A 25016-nucleotide genomic window follows, 5' to 3' on the forward strand; every position below is an offset into this window, starting at 1 on the left:
TCATTGGAATGGGAATACAGAAATGAATCTAAAGAAGAACTTACAACATGCTGATTGTCCATACATTGCTACCAAATTAGCCTTTGTGGCAAACTTTAAGATACACTGTGAAACACAAATTAACAAAGACTACCTGCCCACTAGCTGGGGTAAGAGTTGCATTTCCCCCCATCACAATTAGCAAAGTGCAATATCCTGGATCCCAGAGAACAAATGACCAACAACAACTGGTCATCTATTGCCAGAGAAATAGAATGACTTAGAAAAACTCCTGGTGTGAGGTTCCCTCCAACCTTTCCATGATCAACTAATGTGAAAATATCCTAGGATTTGTACCTGAGACAAAGTAGATAAAAACAATCTGTTTGGCACCCCAGTCCTTAACATTTGCAACCCCAAACACCACTGAATCATTGCCCTGCTGGCATATAAATGACATCTATAGAGACATTGTGCTGGCACAGCAAATCTCAGAATCAAGATGTAAATCAAGATGTTCTTGGAGTTAACGTATTTTAAAATAATCAAATATCATGAACCATGATAAAAATTGTTGGTGGCATTCCAGCAACTAAACACACCACCATTATAAGCACATCAATTTGTGTTACTACATCTAATGAAATACGACTCTTGATAAGCAGGAGGCAATATCCTGATGGTTGAAAGAAAGAAAGAAAGAAAGAAAGAAAGAAAGAAAGAAAACATTAATTCCAAGAGAGATTGCAAATCACAGAAATTAAAAGTTTATAAATCACAAACATGTGTTATAATATTAGGGAATCATAATTGTGGCTAAGCCAAAATGAGGGGGTTGCATTTCACACGCACAAATTGTTTACCTTTTTTGGGGAGGCATTATAAACAAGGGTAAAAGCGCAATCACACTTTTCTCTGTGCTCTGCCTCTAACCCTAGACACCTATTCAGAGAGTGAGAATGATGTGATATAGGAAACACTGCCCTCACTCTGAATTGATTGTTGCTATACTTTCCGCACTGATCTCCATCCCCTCACTCAACACCTACTTAGAGAGAGGCCACTGCAACACAGAAAGCATTGGCTCTACACCCAATTGGTTTTATTTACTTGACATTGGCACATAGGCAGCTTACCTGACATTGACACATAGACAGTGACACATAGGCAATGTCATAGGCACCTGACATTGGCACATAAGTAATGACATCATTACATCATTCCACTCACTGCAGCTAAGAGGAAGCAGTAAGGAAGAAGGTTTAAAAACTGCACCAGATGAGTAGCTGAGAGAACGAACACAATAGGTGTTAACATACATGAACAACACTGGAAAGGGATATGCTTGGGGGAGGTTTTTTGGAGGGGGGGCATGGGCAATATTAAACAAAGGGCCACCTAGGCATGGGCCCTGGATCTTGTGAGCTGTGCCCTGGTTCTTTAGAGCTGCCCCAACTGCCATCATCTGCCTTAATACAAGCCTGCTTCTTCTCTCTGAACTCAATAGACTTGCAGTTACTAGGAGACCTTAGGACTCATCCCTTAGCTACCTAATAAGGAGTGTAACATGAAGGCACCAGCCTTTTAAACTAGAGGGGAGGCTGCCACATTTCCTTCCACAGTCTGCTCATTATTTTTATTAAGTCCAGAGTCCAAAATTGCCTAACAGCACCACTGTCATCTGGCTTTCTTGGAGTGTGCCATCCTAGCAGAGATGTCCCCAGCCAACTGCTACTGGCCAATTGCACTTGTGCTCTGGGCCATTGCAGGCAGCAAGGCCCTGACAAGAGGAAGAGAAGGTGAAGTGGCTGAACACATAACAAATGGAGTGCCAGAGGCCTTCCTCATCTGTTGCTTCCTCCACACTCTGGCCACCCTGCATCTGCGGATATTGTCACAGTGCTTCAGAGTGGCAGGGGGGGGGATGATGCATAGAAAGCATCAGACTGGCCCTTCTGTGGTCCCTGTCCATGGGAACACCCCCTTTTCTCCCACTCCACGCTGCTCTTATGAGCACGGAGCTCTACCTCCTACAAGGCAGCAGGGGAGGTGGTGGGGAGGCAGTTTTCTGGGAACCGCCCTCAGAGCATGGGCTCTGAGGTAGGTTCCCGAAAACTGAATAATCTTCTGGCTGTCCAACCACTGTCTAGCAGCCATAGGATTGCACCCTTGCTGTGTAATCCTAAACTCAGAAGTAAGTTGTACTGAGTTCAATGGGATTTAGTCCCATGTAAGCATATGTAGGATTGGAGTCTTACTTCTTAGTAAATGTGCTCAGAGCTGCAACTTGCCTTATCCACCCTGAAGATAGTTCCAATATCTTGATCTAGAGAGAAACCTGGGGATTGATACTTTGGTAATTAAAAAAAAAAACAAATAATGAAAAACAAAGTATTTGAAATAAAATGAGGAGCCAACTGAGACACCCTGTGCCTCCTAACCTGATCCAGGGACCAGGAGCAGCAAAGCAACATCTCCCAGTCCTGAGCTTTCTGTCCAATGCCGTTATGCTTGTTGGTGATGGGGTGGGGGGTGGGGAAAGTGACTGTGGATTTACTCAGAAGTAAATCCCACTATGTTTAATGGGGGTTACTCTCTAATAATTGTGTAAGTTTGTAGCCTAAGAGCATGGATCTACAATACATATAGTCTACAATAGATTCCCACACTCTCCCTTGCCGGTGTGCCATGTTCAGTTTGCAATAAATTGGTAAATGTTTAAGGTGCCATACAGCTCTGTGGTAGTCCCAAACACTCCATCCCCCCATCTGGATTTGGACATGAAAGACCAAGGAAAAGTATGAGTGCATGGAGGGTGAGTTTTAAACAAGCACAATTCAGGACACTGCACAGTTCTGTCCTGAAAACAAGCAAGAAGTTAATTAGCTTGCCTTCTATAGAATTTAAATTATAGTAATTATTTCTAATTATGCACATATATTTGCATATTGAATTGAATTACCTTTATTGCTAAAAGAGATAAGCCATCTCAATATATATTTGCACATGTAAATTAGCACATGCAAATTTCTGCAATTTTTTGTCCTATGGGCCTGAGCCCCGGATCTTTTCGATACCTAGCATGTCTGGGGTGTGTGTGGCATTTTGTACCCCCAGAATGACAAAATTTTGCACAGCCCTAATAATAATAATAGTACATATTCATCCCAGAACTTGATGCTTAACATTTATGATGAAAACATATTAAGAAAGGTATGGTACAGGGGGAAAAAAATCTCTACCAATTTCAACAAAAATAAGGATATTCTTTAAGAAATATAATTAATAGTGGTAAAAAAATTCCAAGTGTTACTGACACACTAAAAAAGAATCTTTGTAGAGGGTACCCTCATAGTAACTCTGTACATTGTACACTTGCATGATATGCAGAAATTAAAGAGGCAGTGTTTCTCCTTCTTTTGCCTGGAAGGAAAAACTGGTATGTTGGATGTCTGCCTCTTATTGAGAAAGAAAGAGAAAGAAAGAAACAGCAACTAGAGAGCCTTTTGTCTGCAGTATCTCTCAGGTCACTTATATTTCTAGTAGATATACCAAAACAGTTGGACTACTCTAAAGAAAGCAAGTGGTTTGAAGATTTAGCCTGTGGATGAATACAGGCTGCAAAGCAGTTATACCTGCTATATTTCACCAAAGGCTGTAACCTAGCAAGAACAGTTGCTGTGCAACCTGCATTTACGTGAGACTGCATAGCAATACCGCCTACTGTCACAAGATACGGTTCTTCATTCTAAGAAGGGTCACTGCTTACAAAGAAAATAACAGACTGTTATATTAGTTTGGGGCAATTTAAATTAGTGGAGGGTGTCACACAGATTACCAGATACACATGCTATTCTCATAAACTACGCTGGACTTGATATTCTTAGGACAGCACATCCGTTAATAATACAAAATTGTCTTCATTCTGCCCTAATGTGAAGCAGAAGCTTGATGAACAGATGATAGGTCAGCTCTTGTAATCTTAGATGCCATCCAGGAAAATATCTCCTGGCATAAAGTTTCAAATTAAAAATGCAGATGCTTGCATCTTGTATGATTGACTGGCTAGATTATCTTACCTTTGGTTCCATTGAAATGAAGCTGTGAGTACCTCTACTTGAGAGAACTGACCTTTTAATTGTTTTACTATGGTAGAAGTGGTAGTAATTCTTTAATGCTCCAATCTGTAGAGGAAAAAAAGGAGAGGGAGAAGAAAGAGAGATTTAATTTATGAAAAGCAGTTTGTCTGTTTTTCATTTTTTAAAAGGTCTATAAATTATGCAATTTCCTGCTGTACTGAAATGTTACATGAACCTCAGTGCTCATCTTTCAAAAGGATGACATATGATATGAAATAAATGGACTGTCCTTGAGGCAGTAACTGTATAACCAAAGATTATAACTGAGCTGCTTATTCTGTCTTTTTAATGTATAATTTATATGCAGCATTTTAAATAATTCTGTGATGAACTATATCCAAACTGTCTTTACAAGGAAAGTATAAAAATAATCAAATAGCAATATGGTTATTAAAAAGTATTCCATCTACTATGCTCAAGGAAATTTACTCTAAAAGGTACTGTTCAGTTATTTATATCATTAGTTCACCGAAAATGTTTTTAAAAATCCATCTGAAGTATCACAAGGAATACATTTCTACAGGACTAGCATCAAGGGTAGGCATGGTCAGAGCATGGAGGGGATCTTGGAGGGGTTGCTCCTCCTGCTTGCTGTTGCAACCTACTTGTTCATTGGTGTCACAGGCCATACAACAGCGGTGGTAAGAAGGAGGAGCAGGAGATGCCCCTACCCACTTACTCACTGGTTCTCTGCCTATCAAGCAAGCAAGTAGTAGCAAAGAGGATGAGGAGTAATAGCAGCTGATGACAATGGGGATGAGATTGTAGACTCTGAGGAAGGGGGCCCATGGAGGGTGTCTTGCCCAAGGGCTCTCCAAAACCTGGAGCCACATTGCATTTCTATTGGAATTTTGGACTTCAGAAAACAAATTACTTGAAATGCTTGTTCCTTTTATAAAAAATTAGAAAATGGGCTGACAACTTGTCATGTATAAATTAAGAACTCTGAAATCCTTTATGCACTTCAAAAAAAATAATGGATGAGTATGAAGAGCTATGAATTTGAAAAGGTAAAGAGAAATTAAGGCAGAATGATTCTTAAATTTCATTTTATCTCAGACTACTGTCCTGGATTGCTTCTTCCTTGCATATCCCCCTATTTTATTAAATTACAGGTGTCACATAGACTTCTATATTTAAACTCTACTGCTTCTGCAGTCCACTGCATTTTACCAAACAGATTATTAAATTGAGTGAAGGGAAAGAGGAAGAATTACTAGGCAGCAGGTAGGTGTTGCTAGGGTTGTGTGTACTCTATGTCACTGAGATATTTGACAATCAAAACACTAATATAGATGACATAAAGCATGCAAAGAGTTGGTAGTGTCTACCTGCTACTTGGCAATGCTTCCCTTAACCCATTCTTATAGGACATTCTATTAAAAAAAAAACACACCCTAGAAAGTGCTTTTTTCACCTGCATAAATACTGGGTTTCACAGTTATCTAATCTGACAGCAGTAAGCCACACAGATTTCATTTCAGTTGCTTACATAACAAGACCAGGGGCCTCTCTCTTCATGTGTGATTTGCTGTAGACTGGGACCATTTGGAGGTCCTTTGCGGCACATGACATTGTGGCCAGTCTGCAGCCACCCTGTGGCTTACCTGTGGGGAAGCCGCATTTTTGCAGAGTACTTTTACGCCATTGTTTTTCTTGAATTTGGCTCCCCTGCAGTTCAGCTCTAATATGCCCATCTCTCCACTTTAAATTTGGTATGATCAGGCTTTGCTAGGGGTGTATCTTTCACTTGGCTGTGACCTCGGTAACCTAAGTAACTAGAGTAACTATCCTGCCTTTCCAACTCATCAAAGCTCTAGAGCGCTCTTCCATGCCTTCAGAATTGTGTGTCCCAGCCTATTCCCATTGAGAGCCGTGGTTATGCGCTTTTCTGATGATTGTGTTACTTCCCCACTTCTCTGATGCTTGTGTTACTTTGCTGCTTATCTGCACAGAGGGAAAGGGGTGGCTGGAATTGCTTTCCTCTGCTAGCACTGCTGCTGCCTCTGCTAGCTGTGTCATCTCCTCCCTCTCCTGCATTCTTTTGTTTTCACTGGATCACCTTATCTATATAGCAAAATACTGGGGCTGCAGGCTCCCACTCCTGGTTACCTGCTCTCACTAAATAGCTACTTTTTGAAACAGTGCAGTTCTGATTTTCTCAATGGGAAAAAGGTGCTACAGATTCACAATGGGTGGAAGGCAGTCAACAGAGGCTGCAGACTTCAATGGGTGAACCAGCTAGATCCTTGTATTTACTCCCTGGAAAAGGAGAAAGGTGGTGGGAGCTCCCTGTTGGCTAGAATGGGGCAAAATTGCGCTGTGGGGTGGTTTCATGGGGAGCCTTCAGGTGCTGTCGGGGATAATAATGTGGTAGCCAGGGGGAGTCTGGACAAGGATGGGAAACAAGCCTCTTTCATTGGTTGAGCAGCACCTGCTGGGTTGATAATGTTCAGTTCTACTCCCCACACTCAACCCAGAAGTATGTTGCTTTCAAGTGCTACTCATGAAAAGTAGGTTTTTAAGGTACAGTACACTTGGCTTTTCTTGCTTCATGTGTCCCTGACGGACCAAAGGTGATTCCATGAAAATCCGGATAATATTCCAATGCGCTTCTCATTCCATTGTTGTGAAGATCCCCCCTGCCCCAGGTCAAATAATTCACATGAAGTAAAGAATGTGTATTTATGGACTGAGCATTGACAAAGGATCTTGCCTTACTGAGCTCTAATGAGGTTTGTTTGTTTACAGCCTTTTTGCCCTGCTCTTCAGCCAAAAAAGGCTTCCAGAGTGGCTTACAAAGATTAATAATAAGACAGTCCCTGCCATCAGGATTACAATCTAAAAGACATGACACAAAAGGAAAAGGGATTGGGAGAGAGTAGGGGGAAAAAAACAAAACTTAGGCACCAGTTCTTCAAAGTTCTTACAGGTGTTCCTTCTGGCAGGGAATGGTGAAACAAGCTCCCTGCAACCATTCCTTCTCTGGCTGATGTATGTGGCTAGCTTGGTCTCCCCCTTACTGTGATGTTCTTCCTAGAAGGGGTGTGTGTGTGGGGGGGGGATGCTGACTCCCAGTGGCTGATAGATGAGGCCAGAGTCTACAGTTCCAGAGAACTGTCAGTTGGAGCTGGGTGCAACTGGCAGGGGAGGGTTCTATCCTATATAGATTTTGAGACAAGAACCTGGGGGCAAAGCAGAGAATATTTATTTGTTCCAGCTCTACTTTTCACTAGGGATGGCGGAGAATTTCTCCCCGAAACTTCGGGGGGCCGAGCGCCAACGTGTTCAGCCCCCCGAACAAGTTTCGGGGAGAAATCCTCCGCCCCCCCCACCCCCTGCCCCCCCCGGGACGGGACTTACCTTCCCTGAATGTCCCTCCCGGCGGCGGGTCCGGCTGGCGGTTCGTCCGGTGTTCGAGCGGGGCGGGAGCGGCAGCCGGTCTTTCGACCGGCTGCCGCCCCCGCCATTGCAATGAAAGAAAAAAAAAAAAACGTCCCCTGATAGGCTACGTGACGATTCACGTAGCCTATCACGGCAAGATTTGCAAAGTCAGCCGTGATAGGCTACGTGAATCGTCACGTAGCCTATCACGGGTGACTTTAAAAAAAAAAAAAGTGTGTACGGATAATGGCGGCCCCCATAGGGAGCCGCCATTCCCGTTCCTTATTTGGTCGCTGTAGTCTACGTCAATGTTTACATAGACTACAGCGAAAATAAGGGCAACGCAAATAGCGTTGCCCTTATTTTCGCCGTAGTCTATGTAAACATTGACGTAGACTACAGCAACTAAATAAGGAACGCGAATGGCGGCTCCCTATGGGGGCCGCCATTCGCGTACGCACTTTTTTTTTTTTTAAGTCACCCGTGATAGGCTACGTGACGATTCACGTAGCCTATCACGGCTGACTTTCCAGATCTAGCCGTGATAGGCTACGTGAATCGTCACGTAGCCTATCAGGGGACGTTTTTTTTGTTTTTGTTTTACTTTCGTGTTCGCGGCCGGGCGAGGCGGGAAGCCTCCTCCCCGGCCTGAATTTCAGCCGGGCGAGGCGGGAAGCCTCCCCCCCCGGCCTGAATTTCGGCTGGGCGAGGCGGGAAGCCTCCCCCCCCGGCCTGAACTTCGCGGGGGGAGCAGCGAAGCGCTCCCCCCCACCGCGAAAAAGCTGCGAGAAAAGGTAAGTGACTTTCGTTCACCCCTACTTTTCACATACTATAATTAAGTCAAAATATTTAATACAATTTAATCTGCTAGTATTGCCTCTCTCCAATTAGCACAGGTCATTATATTTAATGAGAAATATTTTACACTACCCTGATGATGAGTTATTGTAAACAAAGTCAGAAATTAAATTATTCCATATTTTCCAAATGCATAACTTCCTGTATACATGGAAACAAAATATATTTTCTTAAGGATAAAAGAATGCAAAATTATTCAGTCCATTCTGTTTTTATTCAGCTGTTGCTGATTTGAGTGACTATTTAAGAATAGGTTGCCTGGGTATATATGAAGGAGCGAAAAATTGTGTTTTGTAGTAGCAGCTCCCCACAGGTTTGTTAATGGAATTATCACTGGAACTGTCTATTAATATATAGGGCTCACATTTAGTTGGTATGGAATTACTTCCATAAAACCCAGTGATACTTCCAAGCATCCCACAGAAAATGATTGTAAAGAGACGTAATAGGCAGCTGTGGAGATTAGAATAATTATTTCTGTATCCCTGTATAGAAACAGGGTGGCCTTTTCACTTTAAATAATCTTATTCAATTAAGGGGCATATGGAACAGCCACTCCCTTTTATGGGTGTAAATTAGAGACCAGGCCACCCTATACACTAGGGGTATAGGGTAGCCTGCATGGACCTCCAACAGTGCCCACAAAGCTCTGACCTCCCTGACCCCTGAAAAATAATTGTTTTAAGAAAAACCTTGGAAAATGTTAGGGCAATCTTCTTTCTCTCCCTTTCTGGCCTCTAGACTTACTCTTTCTCTCCCCTCTACCTTGCTATTTCCCCCTCCCTCCCAGCCACTAGCCTTGCTATTTCTCTCCTTACCACCACTCACTTTTGACTAGCCAGGCCCCCATGGCAGCCATTATGTGACTAGCCACATCTACCCTGGAAGCCATTTTGTAGTGGCATCCATAGCAGTTTCTCAAACTCCCAAATGTCCCCAGGGGTCCAAAAAGTTTGGGGATCCCTGCTACACACACACACACACACACACACACTGATTATTGCGGACATTTCAGTAAGAGGATAGCAACAATCATCCTTTTGGGTCAGCTTCTACTTATGAGTACTTACGATCATATCCTGGCCAGTTACAGTCCACACAGGGCTGGATCCAGGATCTGCCTTCCATGGATATAAGGACTCTGCTCACAGAAGTGCATCCACTTAATTTTCAGAGTTTCTCTCCCCCCTCCTCCCGCTCAACCCATTCAACAGGGTCACCCGAACCTCCATGAAGCACTTTCATGGGGCTGGAGGGGCTGCTGTAGGGAGGAGGAAGAAGTGAGCCCAATTGCATGTGCCTAAATCTGGATCCATTCCATGGTGTTTTTCTACTGATTTTAGCCATGAAGGCATCCAACTTTCAAAGATCCTGCTGCACCATAAAACTTAAAGCAGTAACATCTTGATTACAGACTGTTATTTCTAAACCTCTCATCGAAAGCCAATTAGTTGTGAAACCTCAAAGAAGCTATTCCCCGCTGTTAAGAAGTCTTGCATTACATCATTAATAACAAATGAGTGGTGGTGGTGGTGTGGGAGGTAGGTGTTGTTAAGGAAAGTGAATTTACTTGGAGAAATTAGGCAGATGGATGCTGGCCATTTGAGAGGGCACTGGGCAGCCTGCTGCCAGGGACCATACAGACTCTGAGAATACTCACATCATGGCTATCATTCTCACATAAGTCTGACTGAATCCTTAGACTACTTAGTGCACAGGTGGTGGTAAAAGTAAGGGCCTGAAACACAGAGAGTGAGAGCACATGTGATAGAAAGAAGAGGAAAGTGAGCAAATGAGGGAAGTGAAAAGGTATGTAGACAAAGAGGTAGGAATATAAATGGGTGGGATGGGGAGGAGATGACAACCAGAAGTAGCCCTGTCCAAGAAACCACAGATCAGTGGATCAGACAAGACAACTCTGAGGACATTCTCACCGGGGGAAAAAACCTAGTTTTATTATATTACTTTCTTATCATCTAGTTGTAAGTACATCTTCTAAATGTCAGAGTAAAGAGCAGACCTTACTACCATCAAGATTGATGTGCAGCCTAATCCTCTACATGTTTGCTCAGAAGTAAGTCTCTCTATGTTCTATGGTGCTTACCCACAGATAAGTTTACATATAGGATTCCTGCATTTTTAATACCTTTAAATTTTAGACAAGTATGATTGCAAAGACATACTTTATGTACATAAGAGTACCATCATAACAGAGCAAAAGTGTAAGTACAACATCAGTGGTTAATCATACCAACTCATATATCCATCAACTACAGGAGAACTTGCAGGCAGTGAGGGATTTGATAGATAATTAACTATTAGCTTCCAAATTTCAGAAAGCATGTGTTGTCTGATTATCTTGCTTAACTGTCAGTTTAACCGAGTAACTACTAGATTTAAGTCACTCTACTTTCTTAGGTTTTGTCACCACTTTCCAGTGTCTTGCACATGTTATCCTAGCTGCCATAATCAAATACGGCAGTAGGAACTGAATCCTTATAGTTGAATGCTCATAGATACAATATTTTTTAATAAAAATAAGAAAATATTACATCTGTAATTAATTATTGCAGCCTTATCTACTACATAATCCTTGAGTAATTCTAAAAAAGAATTAATTCACTCAAATGTCCAGATGGACAATGTGTTCCCACTCTTTTCTCTGGTTTGAACATTTGTCTAGTTAATGATAAATTTGAGCAAGGTTAGAGACATTTGGTTGAATCAAGACTAAGTAGTCCAATTGAAATCAACAGGATGTTTCATTATCAATTTTCCCCATTAATTTCAATGTGTTTAAGTGTGACTTAATCTGAATTAAAACACAGATTTTGCACTTTAACATTCATTTTTGTGGACTACGTATGGTTATGAGAATCTTGTTGCAGCCAAATATTTGGCTGATTGTTTCAACTGAATATGTGTACTGAAGCATTTCTCACCTTGGCTGCTCTTGGCCCTATACATCTCACCTCTCAGTGCATTCTCTCTCCCAGTTTTCCTTCTCCGTTTAAATCTTTTACACAAATGGTAAGAACCAGCCCTTAGAACTCTGCATAGAAATGGATTACCAACTAGTGTAGTTTAAGAACTTGTTTAAAATACTTGTTTTTTTCCTTTATCTGGTCAAATTAGTAACTTAGCAGCAGTGTTTTGGACTAATTGAAGTTTCTTCAAAGGCAGCTCCACACGTAATGTATCTCTATACCTGTCTGCCTTACTTAGAATCATAGAATCATTGAACAGTAGGGTTGGAAAGGGCCTGTACGACGACCATCAAGTCCAATCCCCTGCTCAATGCAGGAATGCAAGTCAGAGAATCCCTGACAGATGGTGGTCCAGCCTCATCATGAATGCCTCCAGTGTGGGACAGCCCACTACCTCCCTAGGTAATTGGTTCCATTGTTGTATTGCTCTAACAGTCAGGAGTTTTTTCCGGATGTTTAGCCGGAATCTGGCTTCCTGTAACTTGAGCCCATTATCCCGTGTCCTGCATTCTGGGATGATCGAGAAAAGATCCTGGTCTTCCTCTCTGTGACAGCCTTTCAAGTACTTGAAGAACGCTATCATATCTGCCCTCAGTCTTCTCTTCTCAAGGCTAAACATGCCCAGTTCTTTCAGTCTCTCTTCATAGGGCTTTGTTTCCAGTCCCTTGATCATCTTTGTTGCCCCCCTCTGAACCTTCTCCAGCTTGTCTGCATCCTTGTTAAAGTGCGGTGCCCAGAACTGGACACAGTACTCCAGATGAGGCCTAACCAGTCCTGAGTAGAGGAGAACTAGTACTTCCCAGGATTTGGAAGATTTTGAAGAGCACCAGGCCCAGGACTGAGCCCTGTGGTACCCCGCTTGTTACCTCTGTCCAGTTTGAGAAGGTCCCATTGATAAGCACTCTTTGAGTCCGATTCTGTAGCTAACTGTGGATCCACCTGATTGTTGTTTCATCTAGCCCACTTTGAGCTAGTTTGCTCATCAGGATATCATGGGGCACTTTGTTGAAAGCTTTGCTGAAGTCAAGGTATATTATGTCCACAGCATTCCTACAGTCCACAAGGGAGGTTACCAGATCAAAAAATGAGATGAGATTTGTCTGGCAGGATTTGTTCTTGACAAATCCATGTTGGCTTTGAGTAATCACTGCATTGTTTTCGAGGTGCTTCCAGATGGATTGCTTTATCATCTGCTCCAGAATTTTCCCAGGGATTGATGTCAGACTGACTGATCTGTAGTTCCCAGGTTCCTCATTTTTACCCTTTTTGAAGATAGGGACAACATTAGCCCTCTTCCAATCATCTGGCACTTCCCCCGTCCTCCATGATTTCTCAAAGAGAATAGACAGTGGTTCTGAGAGTTCTTCTGCCAGTTCCTTTATTTCTCTAGGATGCAGTTCATCTGACCCTGGAGATTTGAACTCATTCAAAGTAATTAGGTGTTCCTTGACCTATCAGTTTCAAGCTGCAATCCTGCCCCTTCAGCCTGTGCTTCGCCTTTGCCAGGGGGGTAATAGACTCTCTTTTGGGAGAAGAATGAGCCAAAGTAGGAATTGAGCACTTCTGCCTTTTCTTTGTCATCTGTTACCGTTTTGCCATCCTCATTTAATAGATGAACCACCATTTCTTTGCTCGGTCTTTTACTATGCATGTATCTGAAGAAAGCCTTTTTGTTGCTTTTAGCATCCCCTGCTAACCTCAGCTCGTTCTCAGCTTTAGCCTTCCTGATGCCATCCCTGCAATTCTGTGCTACCTGCCTGTACTCTTCCTTTGTAGCTTGTCCTTCCTTCCACTTCCTATGTGTGTGCTTTTTTGTTTTCAGGTCATCTCTAAGCTTTTTGTGAAGCCACATTGGCTTCTTCTGTTGTCTTCCACCTTTTTTTCGTGTTGGAATTGTTTGTAATTGTGCCTTAAGAATTTCCTTTTAAAAAAACTCCCACCCATCTTGGACTCCCTTTCTCATTAGAGTCACTTGCCATGGGACCTTACTTATCACTGTTCTGAGTTTATTAAAATTGGCTTTCCTAAAATCCAGGGTACACATTTGTAGACACTCGGTTTTTGCTTCCTTTAGAACCAAGAACTAGGGATGGACGAAAGTCCCTTACCTTATCCCACAGTTTGCTTCGTGGTGGGGGGGAGGCGCTCCATCCCTCCCCCTGAAATTCTGGGTGGGGGGAGGCACCCCATCCCTCCCCGCCAAAATTCTGGCCAGGGGGGAGGCGCCCGAAATTCTGGCCGGGGTGGAGGCGCCCCATCCCTCCGGCCACGAATCTCGTCTTCTGCCGGGATGCAAATGGCGGCAGCCATAGCCGCCGCCGTTTGCGTCCCTGCAGTCAGCCGTGATAGGCTACGTAAATCCTTATGTAGCCTATCATGGCTGACTTTGGGAAAAGAAAAAAAGCACGTACGCAAATGGCGGCGCCCATGGGCGCCTCCATTTGCGTAGGTGCTTCCCCCCCCCCCAAAATCAGCCGTGATAGGCTACGTAAGGATTTACGTAGCCTATCACGGTGTTTTTTGAAAATCTAGCCGTGATAGGCTACGTAAATCTTTACGTAGCCTATCATGTTTGTTGTTGTTGTTGGTTTTTTACAGGGAAATGGCGGTGGTGGCAGCCGTTCGGAAGACCGGCCGCCGCCGCCGCCACCACACCGCCGCTGCACTGCTGCCAGGAGCCGCCAGGAGCCGCCAGCACCAGGGACATTCGCGCAAGGTAAGTCCCATCCGGGGGGGCGGGGGGGCGGACCGTTTCTCCACCAATTTTGGGGGACCGAATGCGTTGGCATTCGGCCTCCCGGAGATTCGTGGAGAAATTCTCCAACATCCCTACCAAGAACTCAAGTATAGCATGGTCGCTTTCTGCTGGAGTTCCTGTAACTGCTACTTTATCCACTCAGTCATCTCTGTTGGTTAGGATCAAGTCAAGGATAGCTGATCCTCTAGTTCCTTCCTCTATATTCTGTAGGAGGAAGTTATCCAACACACAAGTCAGGAATTTCCTGGAGGGGCCATGTTTTGCAGAATTTGTCTCCCAACAAATATCAGGGAAATTGAAGTCCCCCATTACTACTACATCATGCTTCCTTGAAACACTGTCTAGTTGCTTTTCAAAAGTTCCATCCTCATCTTCTCCTTGATTGGGTGGACGGTAGTAGACTCCAACCACCATGTCCCTTTCATTCTTTGCTCCATTTATTTTAACCCAGATGCTCTCGATAGGTCTACCAAGCTGATCCTCCTGTATTTCTGTGCAGAAATATGTATTTTTCACATATAGTGCAACCCCACCTCCCTTTCTGTTCCTCCTTTTCTTTTTGAACATGTTATATCCTTCAATTGCTGTATTTCAGTCATGACAGTCATCCCACCAAGTCTCAGTTACACCTATGAAGTCATAATTTCCCTCCTGTATTAAGAGTTCAAGTTCGTTCTGTTTGTTTCCCATACTCTGGGCATTAGCATATAGACATTGAAGACTATGTGCTTCATAGTCTGGCTTTCTTCCTACATGTTTCTGAAAACTATTATTGGGCACTATTAGAGCTGTTCTCTCCGTTGTGGTGCATGAGCCTTCGTCCATTGTTACCCCCAACTTACGTCTCCCTTCCCCGTAGGATTCAGTTTAAAGCCCTCCTGATAAAGTTCTTCATGCTGTGGCCAAACACATTCTTCCCATCCTTTGTGAGGTGCAACCCGTCCCTAGCCAACAGCCCATCTTCCAGGAAGTATAGCCCGTGGTCCCAGAATCCAAATCTCTCACGCCGGCACCACCTTCGTAGCCAGTCATTCACCCAGAGTATTTTTCTTTCCCTTTCTACTAACTACTGGAAAGATAAATGAGAAAACTATCTTGGCCCCAAATGTCTACAGTTTCCTTCCCAAAGCTTCAAAGTGTGATGTGATTTCTTCGTTGCTCCGTTTGGCAGTATCATTTGTCCCCACATGGATGATAAGAAAGGGATGGTTCCCAGGTTCTTCCTTTTGGCCCTTTTTGAAGATAGGGACAACATTAGCCCTCCTCGAATCATCTGGCACTTCACCTGGCACTTTCTCAAAGAGAATAGACAGTGGTTCTGAGAGTTCTTCTGCCAGTTCCTTTATTACTCTAGGATGCAGTTCATCTGGCCCTGGAGGTTTGAAGGATGGATGAGAAAACTATCTGGGCCCCAAAGTTCTTGAGTTTCCTTCCCAAAGCTTCAAAGTCTGACTTGATTTCTTCAAAGCTCCACTTGGCGATATCATTTGTTCCCACATGGATGAAAAGAAAGGGGTACCTGTCAGTGGGCTTTATGAGCGTAGGCAACCCTTCAGTCACGTCTCTAATCTGTCCTTTGGGGAGACAGCATACCTGATGAGTCCATGACTCTTCACGGCATATTTGGGTTTCAAACCCACACAGCAAGGAGTCTCCCACTCCTACTCCTCTTCCCTTCTTGTTGTTGTAGGCCTTGGTTTCATTGCCTCTGCTTGACTGACCTTCAGCCTCTTGCTTGGTCTCATGCAGGTTCCCCTGTAATTCTTCCTCTGCAGGCTGTCCTCCTGTCTCATCCTCAAGTACCTGAAACCAGTTCCATAGTTCCAATGCTTCCACTGGTGTAGAATGGCTTCCAGTTCTTCTGCTCCTAACTGTCACCCTTTTCCAAGGAGTATCCTCTACTGCATATTTCCTCTCCTCAGCATTTCTCTCTTCTGCCTCAGCTTGCTGTTGCTCTTCAAGCTTCTGGTCTTCACTTTGCTGCTGTAGTTGTCTCTCCTTAAGCTCTGAGAAGCTCAGCAAATGTGAGCTAAACATTCTTCTGCCTATTCCACTCCTCTGTGACATTAGAGTACCTCAGCTAGCTACTGTCAAAGACTTCAGCACCATCACTACATTCCTTAGTGCATTAAAACATAGATTCTGGGCAAGTCATGACTAACTTAAGTTCCACTGATTTCAGTGGGTCTACTCTAAGCATGACTAAGTCTAGATCCAAACCCCTGGGTATAGTAACACTAACTTATGTTAATCAAGCTAATTGACTCTTTCTGCCCAAAATAAACCAAACAAACCTGAATTGCTTTTAAAATCATGAAATAACAGCAACATACCCATTCAAAACACATTGACTCAAAACATTAATTTTGTACGTGACGGGTAAATATATATTCTAAATAGCCCTGAGTCTCATTGAAAATGGTGCTTACAATTACTTTATCATACCTGTTTTCCTTGAACAGATTACTGTTTGATCTTGTTTCTAGAGAGCCAATATTTTTTTTATAACGGAAGTTTTTACTGATCAGGTTGTAAAAAGCATAATCTGTCTAGAAAATAGTTTTGAACTATTGGCTTCTTGAATATGAAGACAAAAAGAGCAAAGTTGACCCCCACAAAGTAAGAGTGCAATCCTATGCATGTGTAGACAGAAAATGTCCTACACCTCCCAGAATCACATAGCCAGCATGGGTGGCTGGGGCATGATAGGAATTCTAGGACTTTTTCCTGTCTAAACATGCATAGGATTGTACACTAAGTAGATTACCTTCCACATAGCTTTGTACTGAATCCATATTATGGGTGGGTTGGCTGCATCATGCCCATTTATCTAGCAGATTTGGGACTTGGTTTTCATTTTAAGCCAAGTCATGCATGTGGATGTAAAACAGTAGAAAGAGCTTCATTTCAAATTTTCAAAGTTGGCAGATAAGAAAATGAATACATTTCTTTGTTCCAACCAACTGTTTAGGCAGATGTAAAATTTGATTTTGCTTATGGTTTTGCCTTTTTCAATTTAGGTTAAAGAAAAAAAAGCAGACAACTTGTTTCTCCTTTGATCTAAGTAGCTCTTCACTGTGAATGGAATTAACTTCACAGGAGCATTTGTACTACCTGAATATGTCCCCTTCTCAGCTTCTTTTTTGATAGACTAAACATATCCAGCTATTCTAATGTCACCTCAAAACACTTTTTTTCTATGCTTCTGATCATCCTAATGCGAGTTTGGCATTGTCCTAATTTGGATTGAGGATGTGCATCCACTTCAGACAAAGTGTGAATACCAGAATAAAGTGGACCATTTTAGCGGTATTTCAGCCTGCTCCAAAGCAAAGTGGGGCCCAATCTACATTACATCTGCTAGCGCATCAAATGCAGTAGACTGATGAGGTAACTGCTATCGCATTAAAACGTGATTATCCACATTTGCCCTGTTTCCCCATTGCAGTACTTCATCGAATGTACAAGCACGGTTCACACTCGAGCGCTGTGCTGTTTTCCTGCTCTTAAAGACGGCGGCTCTCATTGGAGGAGCAGAAACTCTTCCTGTTTCTGCTGATTCCCTGCCCACCATCCCTCTCTTCCTCTATCCCTGTGTGTGTGTAGGGATTGTGCAAGAATCCTGTTGGGGCTCGAAGCCCTGTGAGAATTTACCACTCTGCTCCCACTTGCACACCAGTTCCCTCAGCAAGAAGAGGGGAAGAAGGCACTGCCTCTCATCCTCCCCCCATCATTGCTACAGTGGCATTGGCATAGGAGAGGCTGGTTGTTTTCCGCATGTTTTCCTGGCCTTAGGGAAAATGACCAGCTTGTCTCTTGCCGCCGCCGCTGTAGCAGGTGGGAATGGAGGGAAGTAGGAGGCACCTATCCTCTTCTCCCCCCCCCCGCCTGCTGGAGGCCAGGGTGAGAGGCTGGGGGGTGTCTGCCGATGCTCTTTTTCTCCCGCCAGCCCTTGACAGCCAGCGCAAGGAAGAGGGGCGGCGGCACTCAGCGCTCGCGTTTTGCACAGGGCTGCTAGCTTGCATCTTTGAAGACCTCCCTGTGTTTGTCCCCCACTCCTGAGATGACATAAAAATTGTCCACAGACATTTTTATCAATGTTAGTCCGTGGACACTGAGGACTATCTGCCTGGATATGTGTGTGTTTTTCTTTCCATGCAGCAAGCATGGATGGGACTGTGAAAACATTTATGCTTGCCCGGGCAAGTTTGCAGAGCAATCAGGCTAGAGAAGCTACAATTCTTCGAAGATTCGCTTCTTTGAAGATTTGAAGTTAACACCTTAATTTTGTTTTAAAAAGCCAAAGTGGGGGATAGAGGAGGGTAAAACTTAGTCTCATTTGAAGGAATAGAACCAGCCCCTGCTCAGTGCAGGAAGCCTGATTCCCAGGCAGTCTCCCATCCAAGTACTGACCGAGGCCAACCCTGCTGAGCTCCAAGATCAGACAAGCGCGCACACATCCAGTCCTTTGCTTGTTGCTGAGGAAATGTGGAGTGCTGAGGAACCTATGCAAACAGTAGCTGGAAGATGACATGGGGCTATCGAGAGCTGTGATTGGGCAAGAGGGAAATACAAACACTGCCATATATGGACAGGTGTGGGAAGGGACTACGACCAGATATGGTAATGAACGCGTAAAATCAGAGCACATTAAGGGGAAATACCAGGAAATCAGGGTATTGAAAGCGATAGCACAGAAGTGGGAAATTCAGGTTCCAATTCAAGGTGGGTACTGCGTAGTCTGAAAGACGGGCGGTGAAACCTCATTGGAAGCAACCCCCCCCCCCCGTAAGTATAGATTGGCCCTGGCTCTACTCTGAAGTGGCTCAAAGTGGAACTGGTCTGCTCCCAAAGCTTTAGAACCGCTATGAAGCTTTAGGAGGATGTTTTTACAATTTTCCCTTCTAGTCAATGATGCATTTCTAAACCTTCTCCAAGTTCTCCATAAATGAAAAATGCCAGGCAAGAAGAAGGTGGGTGGTGAAATTTTGTAATGGACAGCTGTAGCTTTCAACCAGCAAATGACTTTACCAGGACTCTTCAATCACACTGCTTTCAAAAGAGTCACTGAAGTAACATATCAGATGTTACTTCAGTGTTTTTGGTGCTCTTTTGTGACTCTCCTAGGAGCAGTCATGTTGAAAGGGTCATGGAGTTGTGGGTTGTGTTTTTCTTGTGTGGCCTTCTTACTCCAATCTAGCTCAATCCTTTCCTAAAATCCTTTCCTCAAATATAATCCCTTGCAACTTGATTCTTATTTACTCTTGCTGTTGTTTGTTTGTGTCTGTACTGAGTGCTCATTATTAATGACTTCCCTTCATCCCCCACCCCCCAATTCTGGCCCTAGTTGCATTTGATTTAAATTTCATAAGTCTGTAATGTCTTCTGAGTAATGATATAGGGGTTCATCACACGGAGCTTTTATCCTGCTATTGAGATGGCTCTCTCTCAGAAGTTTGTGAGCTCTTTAGATGATGCCATTACCCTCCAGGGTGTCTCCTGCCATTTCCTCCAGCATATCTCATGTTTTCCCCCAAATGCAAAAAATGTGGTATTTTTTCCAGCCCATGGAAGAGGAGCGCCATGACCTCCCCGTGAAATTCTCCAATAGTGGAAGAAACCGCTCTGTCTGCCTGCTGTAGGCATTTCTTTTCAGTTGTTGTGGATGCTGTCAGGATGAGATTGACAGGAGTGAGGGCAGGAATTGCCTGCTGATTGCGTCTCCTGCCTTTGCATTTCTCAACTGGAGGGAGAAGAGGGTAAAATGCCTCCCTGCAACGAAGGCAGACACATCTGATCCCCCACCCCACCAAGCTCAGAAGCAATGTCCTCTGTTGTTTCAGAACACCCTATTAAGTTCAGTGGGTCTTAGTCCCAAGTAAATGTGCTGAGAGTTGCAGACTTACAGGGTGATCTTATGTCTACTCAGAAGTAAGTCCCACTGACTTCAATAGGGCTTACTCCCACATAAGCGTGCCAAGGGTTGCAGACTTACAGCACAATCTTACATTTTATGTCTACTCAGAAGTAAGTCAGAGGTTTCCTGGGGGCTGTGAGAAAAGAGTACAGCAGAAGTTAAGCTACAAAAACAAGACTCCCCCCCTCCTTTACACACATGACAGGGTGAAGGAAGGCACTTCCTCAGTTCAAACCACGTAAACCACCGTGTAAAGAACCCATTCCTAATCCCTCAAAGAAACTGAAAGCAGGAAGCTCCAGAAAGGATGTGGGTTTTTGCGGGGGGTTTGCTTAATGTAGAAACACCCATAGTATCTGACTGGGTCAGACATAATGACAACCCATACTCTGGGTTGTTGCCTTATGTAGAGTTTACCCAGAATTTACCCATGATTTGTCTGCCAGACAATTGCATAAAGCACAGGTGTGTGTGTGTTTCAATTCCTGGGTTGTTTGATTCCCTCCTCCTTCACTCATTCCCTCCCTGTATCCCAGATGCCTTTGCAGCACTGTAGTACTAGCATGTAGAGCAGTAGAGGTGTTTTACCAGTCTTATCCACTGCCTTTATAGCCTGGCAAAACAACCCTTAAACAACCTATGGTTCTGGGTTCACATATAACAACACCTCATAGTTAAAACAAACCAGAGTTCACAACTCAACAAGAAAGCATGGTTTCTCTTCCTGGGGTTGTTCATAATTAACAATCCATAGTTAACCTATAGGTTTGCACATAACACTAACCCATGATTAAACAACCCATAGTATGGATTGTCATTATATATGAACCAGGTCAGTGTCTGTATTCTTTGTGTGTTGTCCATGGTTGTGTTTTACACACACACACACACACACACACACTACATGAGCATATCCTTTCAAATTTTAATAAAGTATCATCCACTCCATCAAGGCTAGGAGGTGTTTCCTACCTCCTAGCTCAGCAGAGCAGAGCAGAGCAGAGCAGAGGCAGCTCAGCAGAGCAGAGCAGAGGAAGCTGCTCCAGCTGGTCTAGGGGCTATACAAGCAAGCAAGCTCCCAGAGAGCAAGTGAGCAGAGCGAGTGAACAGGGAGAGCAAAAAGGAGTTTGTCAGGGGAGATCAAGGGGGATGCCCCTAACATTTTTAAAAACATTTTTTAAATTTCTTTTTCTTGTAAAAAATTATTTTTCTTCACTTCCATACTAGTGAGACTGTTTTTAACCTCCAGTGAATAGAGGACAAAGCACAGTCTATTCCAGAAATCAGAAAGCTAGAAACATAAAGGGAATAGAGACTATGGAAGGAAAAGACTCTCCAGTGGTGGTGACCAAGGCGTGTGCAATGTTTGTTTTCTTGCCTGAGATCAACATGGCCTACATGTGCAATAAATGCAAGTTGATCACACTGCTGGAAGAAAAAGTAAGAGGACTGGAGTGGCAAGTGTTCTCCAGGGAATAAGAGAACACGAAGAGTTCTTGGGCAGAATGGTGGAACTACAGCAGCAAAGTGAACAACAGAAGCTAGAAGAGCAACAGCAAGCTGAGGCAGAAGATGAAACTGCTGAGGTGAGGAAAAATGAAGTAGAGGATACTCCTTGGAAAAGGGTGACAGGAGCAGAAGAACTAGAAGCCACTCTGCACCAATGGAGGCAATGGAACTAGGGAACCATTTCCAGGTACTTGAGGATGAGACTGGAGGACAGCCTGCAGAGGAAGAATTACAGGGGAACCTGCATGAGACCAAGCAAGAGGCCAAAGATCAGTCAAGCAGAGGCAATGAAACCAAGGCCTACAACAACAAGAAGGGAAGAGGAGTAGGAGTGGGAGACTCCTTGCTGTGTGGGTTTGAAACCCAAATATGCCGTGAAGAGTCATGGACTTGTCAGGTATGCTGTCTCCCCGAAGGACAGATTAGAGACGTGACTGAAGGGTTGCCTACGCTCATAAAGCCCACTGACAGGTACCCCTTTCTTTTCATCCATGTGGGAACAAATGATACCGCCAAGTGGAGCTTTGAAGAAATCAAGTCAGACTTTGAAGCTTTGGGAAGGAAACTCAAGAACTTTGGGGCCCAGATAGTTTTCTCATCCATCCTTCAAACCTCCAGGGCCAGATGAACTGCATCCTAGAGTAATAAAGGAACTGGCAGAAGAACTCTCAGAACCACTGTCTATTCTCTTTGAGAAAGTGCCAGGTGAAGTGCCAGATGATTCGAGGAGGGCTAATGTTGTCCCTATCTTCAAAAAGGGCCAAAAGGAAGAACCTGGGAACTACAGCCCAGTCAGTCTCACATCAATTCCTGGGAAAATTCTGGAGCAGATTATAAAGCACTCCATCTGTAAGCACCTTGAGCAATGTTCAAACAATGCAGTGATTACTAGAAGCCAACATGGATTTGTCAAGAACAAATCCTGCCAGACTAATCTGATCTCATTTTTTGATCAGGTAACCTCCCTTGTGGACTGTGGGAATGCTATGGACATAATATACCTCAACTTCAGCAAAGCTTTCGACTAAGTGCCCCATGATATCCTGATGAGCAAACTAGCTCAAAGTGGGCTAGATGAAACAACTATCTGGTGGATCCACAGTTAGTTACACAGTCAGACTCAAAGAGTGCTTATCAATGGGATCTTCTCAAACTGGGCAGAGGTAACAAGTGGAGTACCACAGAGCTCAGTCCTGGGCCCAGTGCTCTTCAACATTTTTTAAATGACTTGGAGAAGGAGGTGCAAGGAATGCTGATCAAATTTGCAGATGACACAAAATTGGGTGGGATAGCTAATACTTGGGAAGACAGAAACAGAATTCAAAGTAATTTTGAGAGGCTGTAGTACTGGGCAGAAAACAACAGAATTATATTTAATAGGGATAAATGCCAAGTTCTGCACCCAGGAAAAAGAAACCAAATGCACAGTTACAAGATGGGGGATACCTGGCTCAACAATACTGCAAGTGAGAAGGATCTTGGAATTGTTGTCGATCACAAGCTGAATATGAGCCAACAATGTGATGTGGCTGCAAAAAAGGAACATGCTATTTTGGGCTGCATTAATAGAAGCATAGCTTCCAAATCCCGGGAAGTACTAGTTCCCCTCTACTCAGTGCTGGTTAGGTCTCATCTAGAGTACTGTGTCCAGTTCTGGGCACCACACTTTAACAAGGATGCAGACAAGCTGGAGAGGGTTCAGAGGAGGGCAACAAAGATGATCAGGGGACTGGAAACAAAGCCCTATGAAGAGAGACTGAAAGAACTGGGCACGTTTAGCCTTGAGAAGAGAAGACTGAGGGGAGATATGATAGCGCTCTTCAAGTACGTGAAAGGTTGTCACAGAGAGGAAGGCCAGGACCTCTTCTCGATCATCCCAGAGTGCAGGACATGGAATATGGGCTCAAGTTACAGGAAGCCAGATTCCGGCTGAACATCAGGAAAATCTTCCTGACTGTTATATGACAATGGAACCAATTACCTAGGGAGGTAGTGGGCTCTCCCACACTGGAAACATTGAAGATGAAGCTGGACAGCCATCTGTCAGGGATGCTCTGACTTGGAGTCCTGCATTGAGCAGGGGGTTGGACTCGATGGCCTTGTAGGCCCCTTCCAACCCTACTGTTCTATGATTCTCCGAATTGATTCTGTGATAAAGCAGGAGCTTGGGAAAGCTAGTTTTGACCACAAGGCAGTTTCTGGAAGGCAGAGGTTCTGGTATCAGTTCCTCCCTCCAAACAAGCAGCTTTAAGGATGCCAAGCAGAAAGTCCCCTGCAGTTGTCTGAAATGCTTCATCCACTCAGGCAGGGCTACTATGCCTGCAGATTTATTCAAATATGCAGAAAAATGAGTAAGGTATAGGTAGTTCCATGTTTTAAAAAGCCTCAAACTTTAAAGCAGGGGAGAGCAACCTTTGGCCCATGGGCCTAATCCGGCCCATGCTGAGACCCAATCCGGCCTGTGGAGGCTTGAGCACCCTCCACAGGCCTGTCCCCAAGCTCCATCAGAGATCGGGCATAAGCTGGGTATTCCCCTGCACCACTTCCCATGCTACTTGCACCCCAGTCAGGACACAAGTGATGCAAAAAGAAGGAGCCGGACAGTGCTTGCAGGAGTCAGCTACTTGAAGTCCCAGTCAAGTCTCTTCCTGTGTAGTTTGCATTCCAACTGGGGCATGAACAGTGCAGGAAGGAGCAGCTGGACTCAGCCAGGATTTGCAAGTCCCTTTCTCCATGCAGAGAGAGGCATGGAGAATTTTTTTTTTTAAGTGGATGGAGCGGGGCTGGATGATGTCACAGGAGGGGTGGGGCTTAGGGTATGGCATCCAACCTGCGGGCTTGGCCTGGGGTTGTAATCCAGCCCCTAGACCAAATGTGATAGCCCTTCCCTTCTTTAAAGGATTTTTGCACAAAAAATCTTACACACGTTATATTAGGGATGTTAGAGAATTCTGCCACGGACTCCAATGAGGCCGGATTCTTTAGAATCCAGCCCCCCAGAGTCCATGGTGGAATGGAGCACTCCCCCCCCCCATGAAACTTTCCTGGGACAGACCCTACCTAATGTTGGCTGGTCCAGTCCGTCTGCTGCCCCGGTCTGCGGCCAGAAATGGCTGCCCCAGTCTGCAGCCGCCATTTGATCCCTACTTTAGCCATGATAGGCTACATAAGTATTTACGTAGCCTATCATAGCAAAGAACAGGGATGCAGATGGCATCTGCTATGCCATTTGCGTTGCTACTCTTTGCTGCGATAGGCTACATAAATATATACGTAGCCTGTCACGGCTAACACAGGGACACAAATGGCGCCCACTAGGCCGGATGCCATTTGCGGCTACAGGCCGGCAGTGGACAGAAGTCCAGCTGCGGGCCACCCTGGCCAGCGGCTCCGCAGACTTGCTGTGGAGCAGAGCTGTCTGGGGAGGATTTCGGGGGGAGGGACAGATTGCCTCCCCACACCGCGGATGGCCTGGCCCGGAACAG

At 44.3% G+C, this 25016-nt stretch overlaps 1 protein-coding gene across 2 annotated transcripts in view; it reads right to left on the reverse strand.

Annotated features, from left to right (window-relative positions):
* LOC146352530 (proprotein convertase subtilisin/kexin type 5-like) overlaps nucleotides 1–25016 on the reverse strand; it is a 316248-nt gene that overhangs the window by 263533 nt on the left and 27699 nt on the right. For both annotated transcript variants that reach the window (XM_084834270.1, XM_084834271.1), the window contains exon 2: nucleotides 4059–4163. In XM_084834270.1, coding sequence (XP_084690396.1) covers nucleotides 4059–4163 — 105 coding nt within the window. The remainder of the gene's footprint in view (nucleotides 1–4058; nucleotides 4164–25016) is intronic.

This window comes from Heloderma suspectum, chromosome 2 (genome assembly GCF_057233095.1).
Source record: "Heloderma suspectum isolate Gila_16-S chromosome 2, 16-S_ref, whole genome shotgun sequence".
Lineage (NCBI taxonomy): Eukaryota > Metazoa > Chordata > Lepidosauria > Squamata > Helodermatidae > Heloderma > Heloderma suspectum.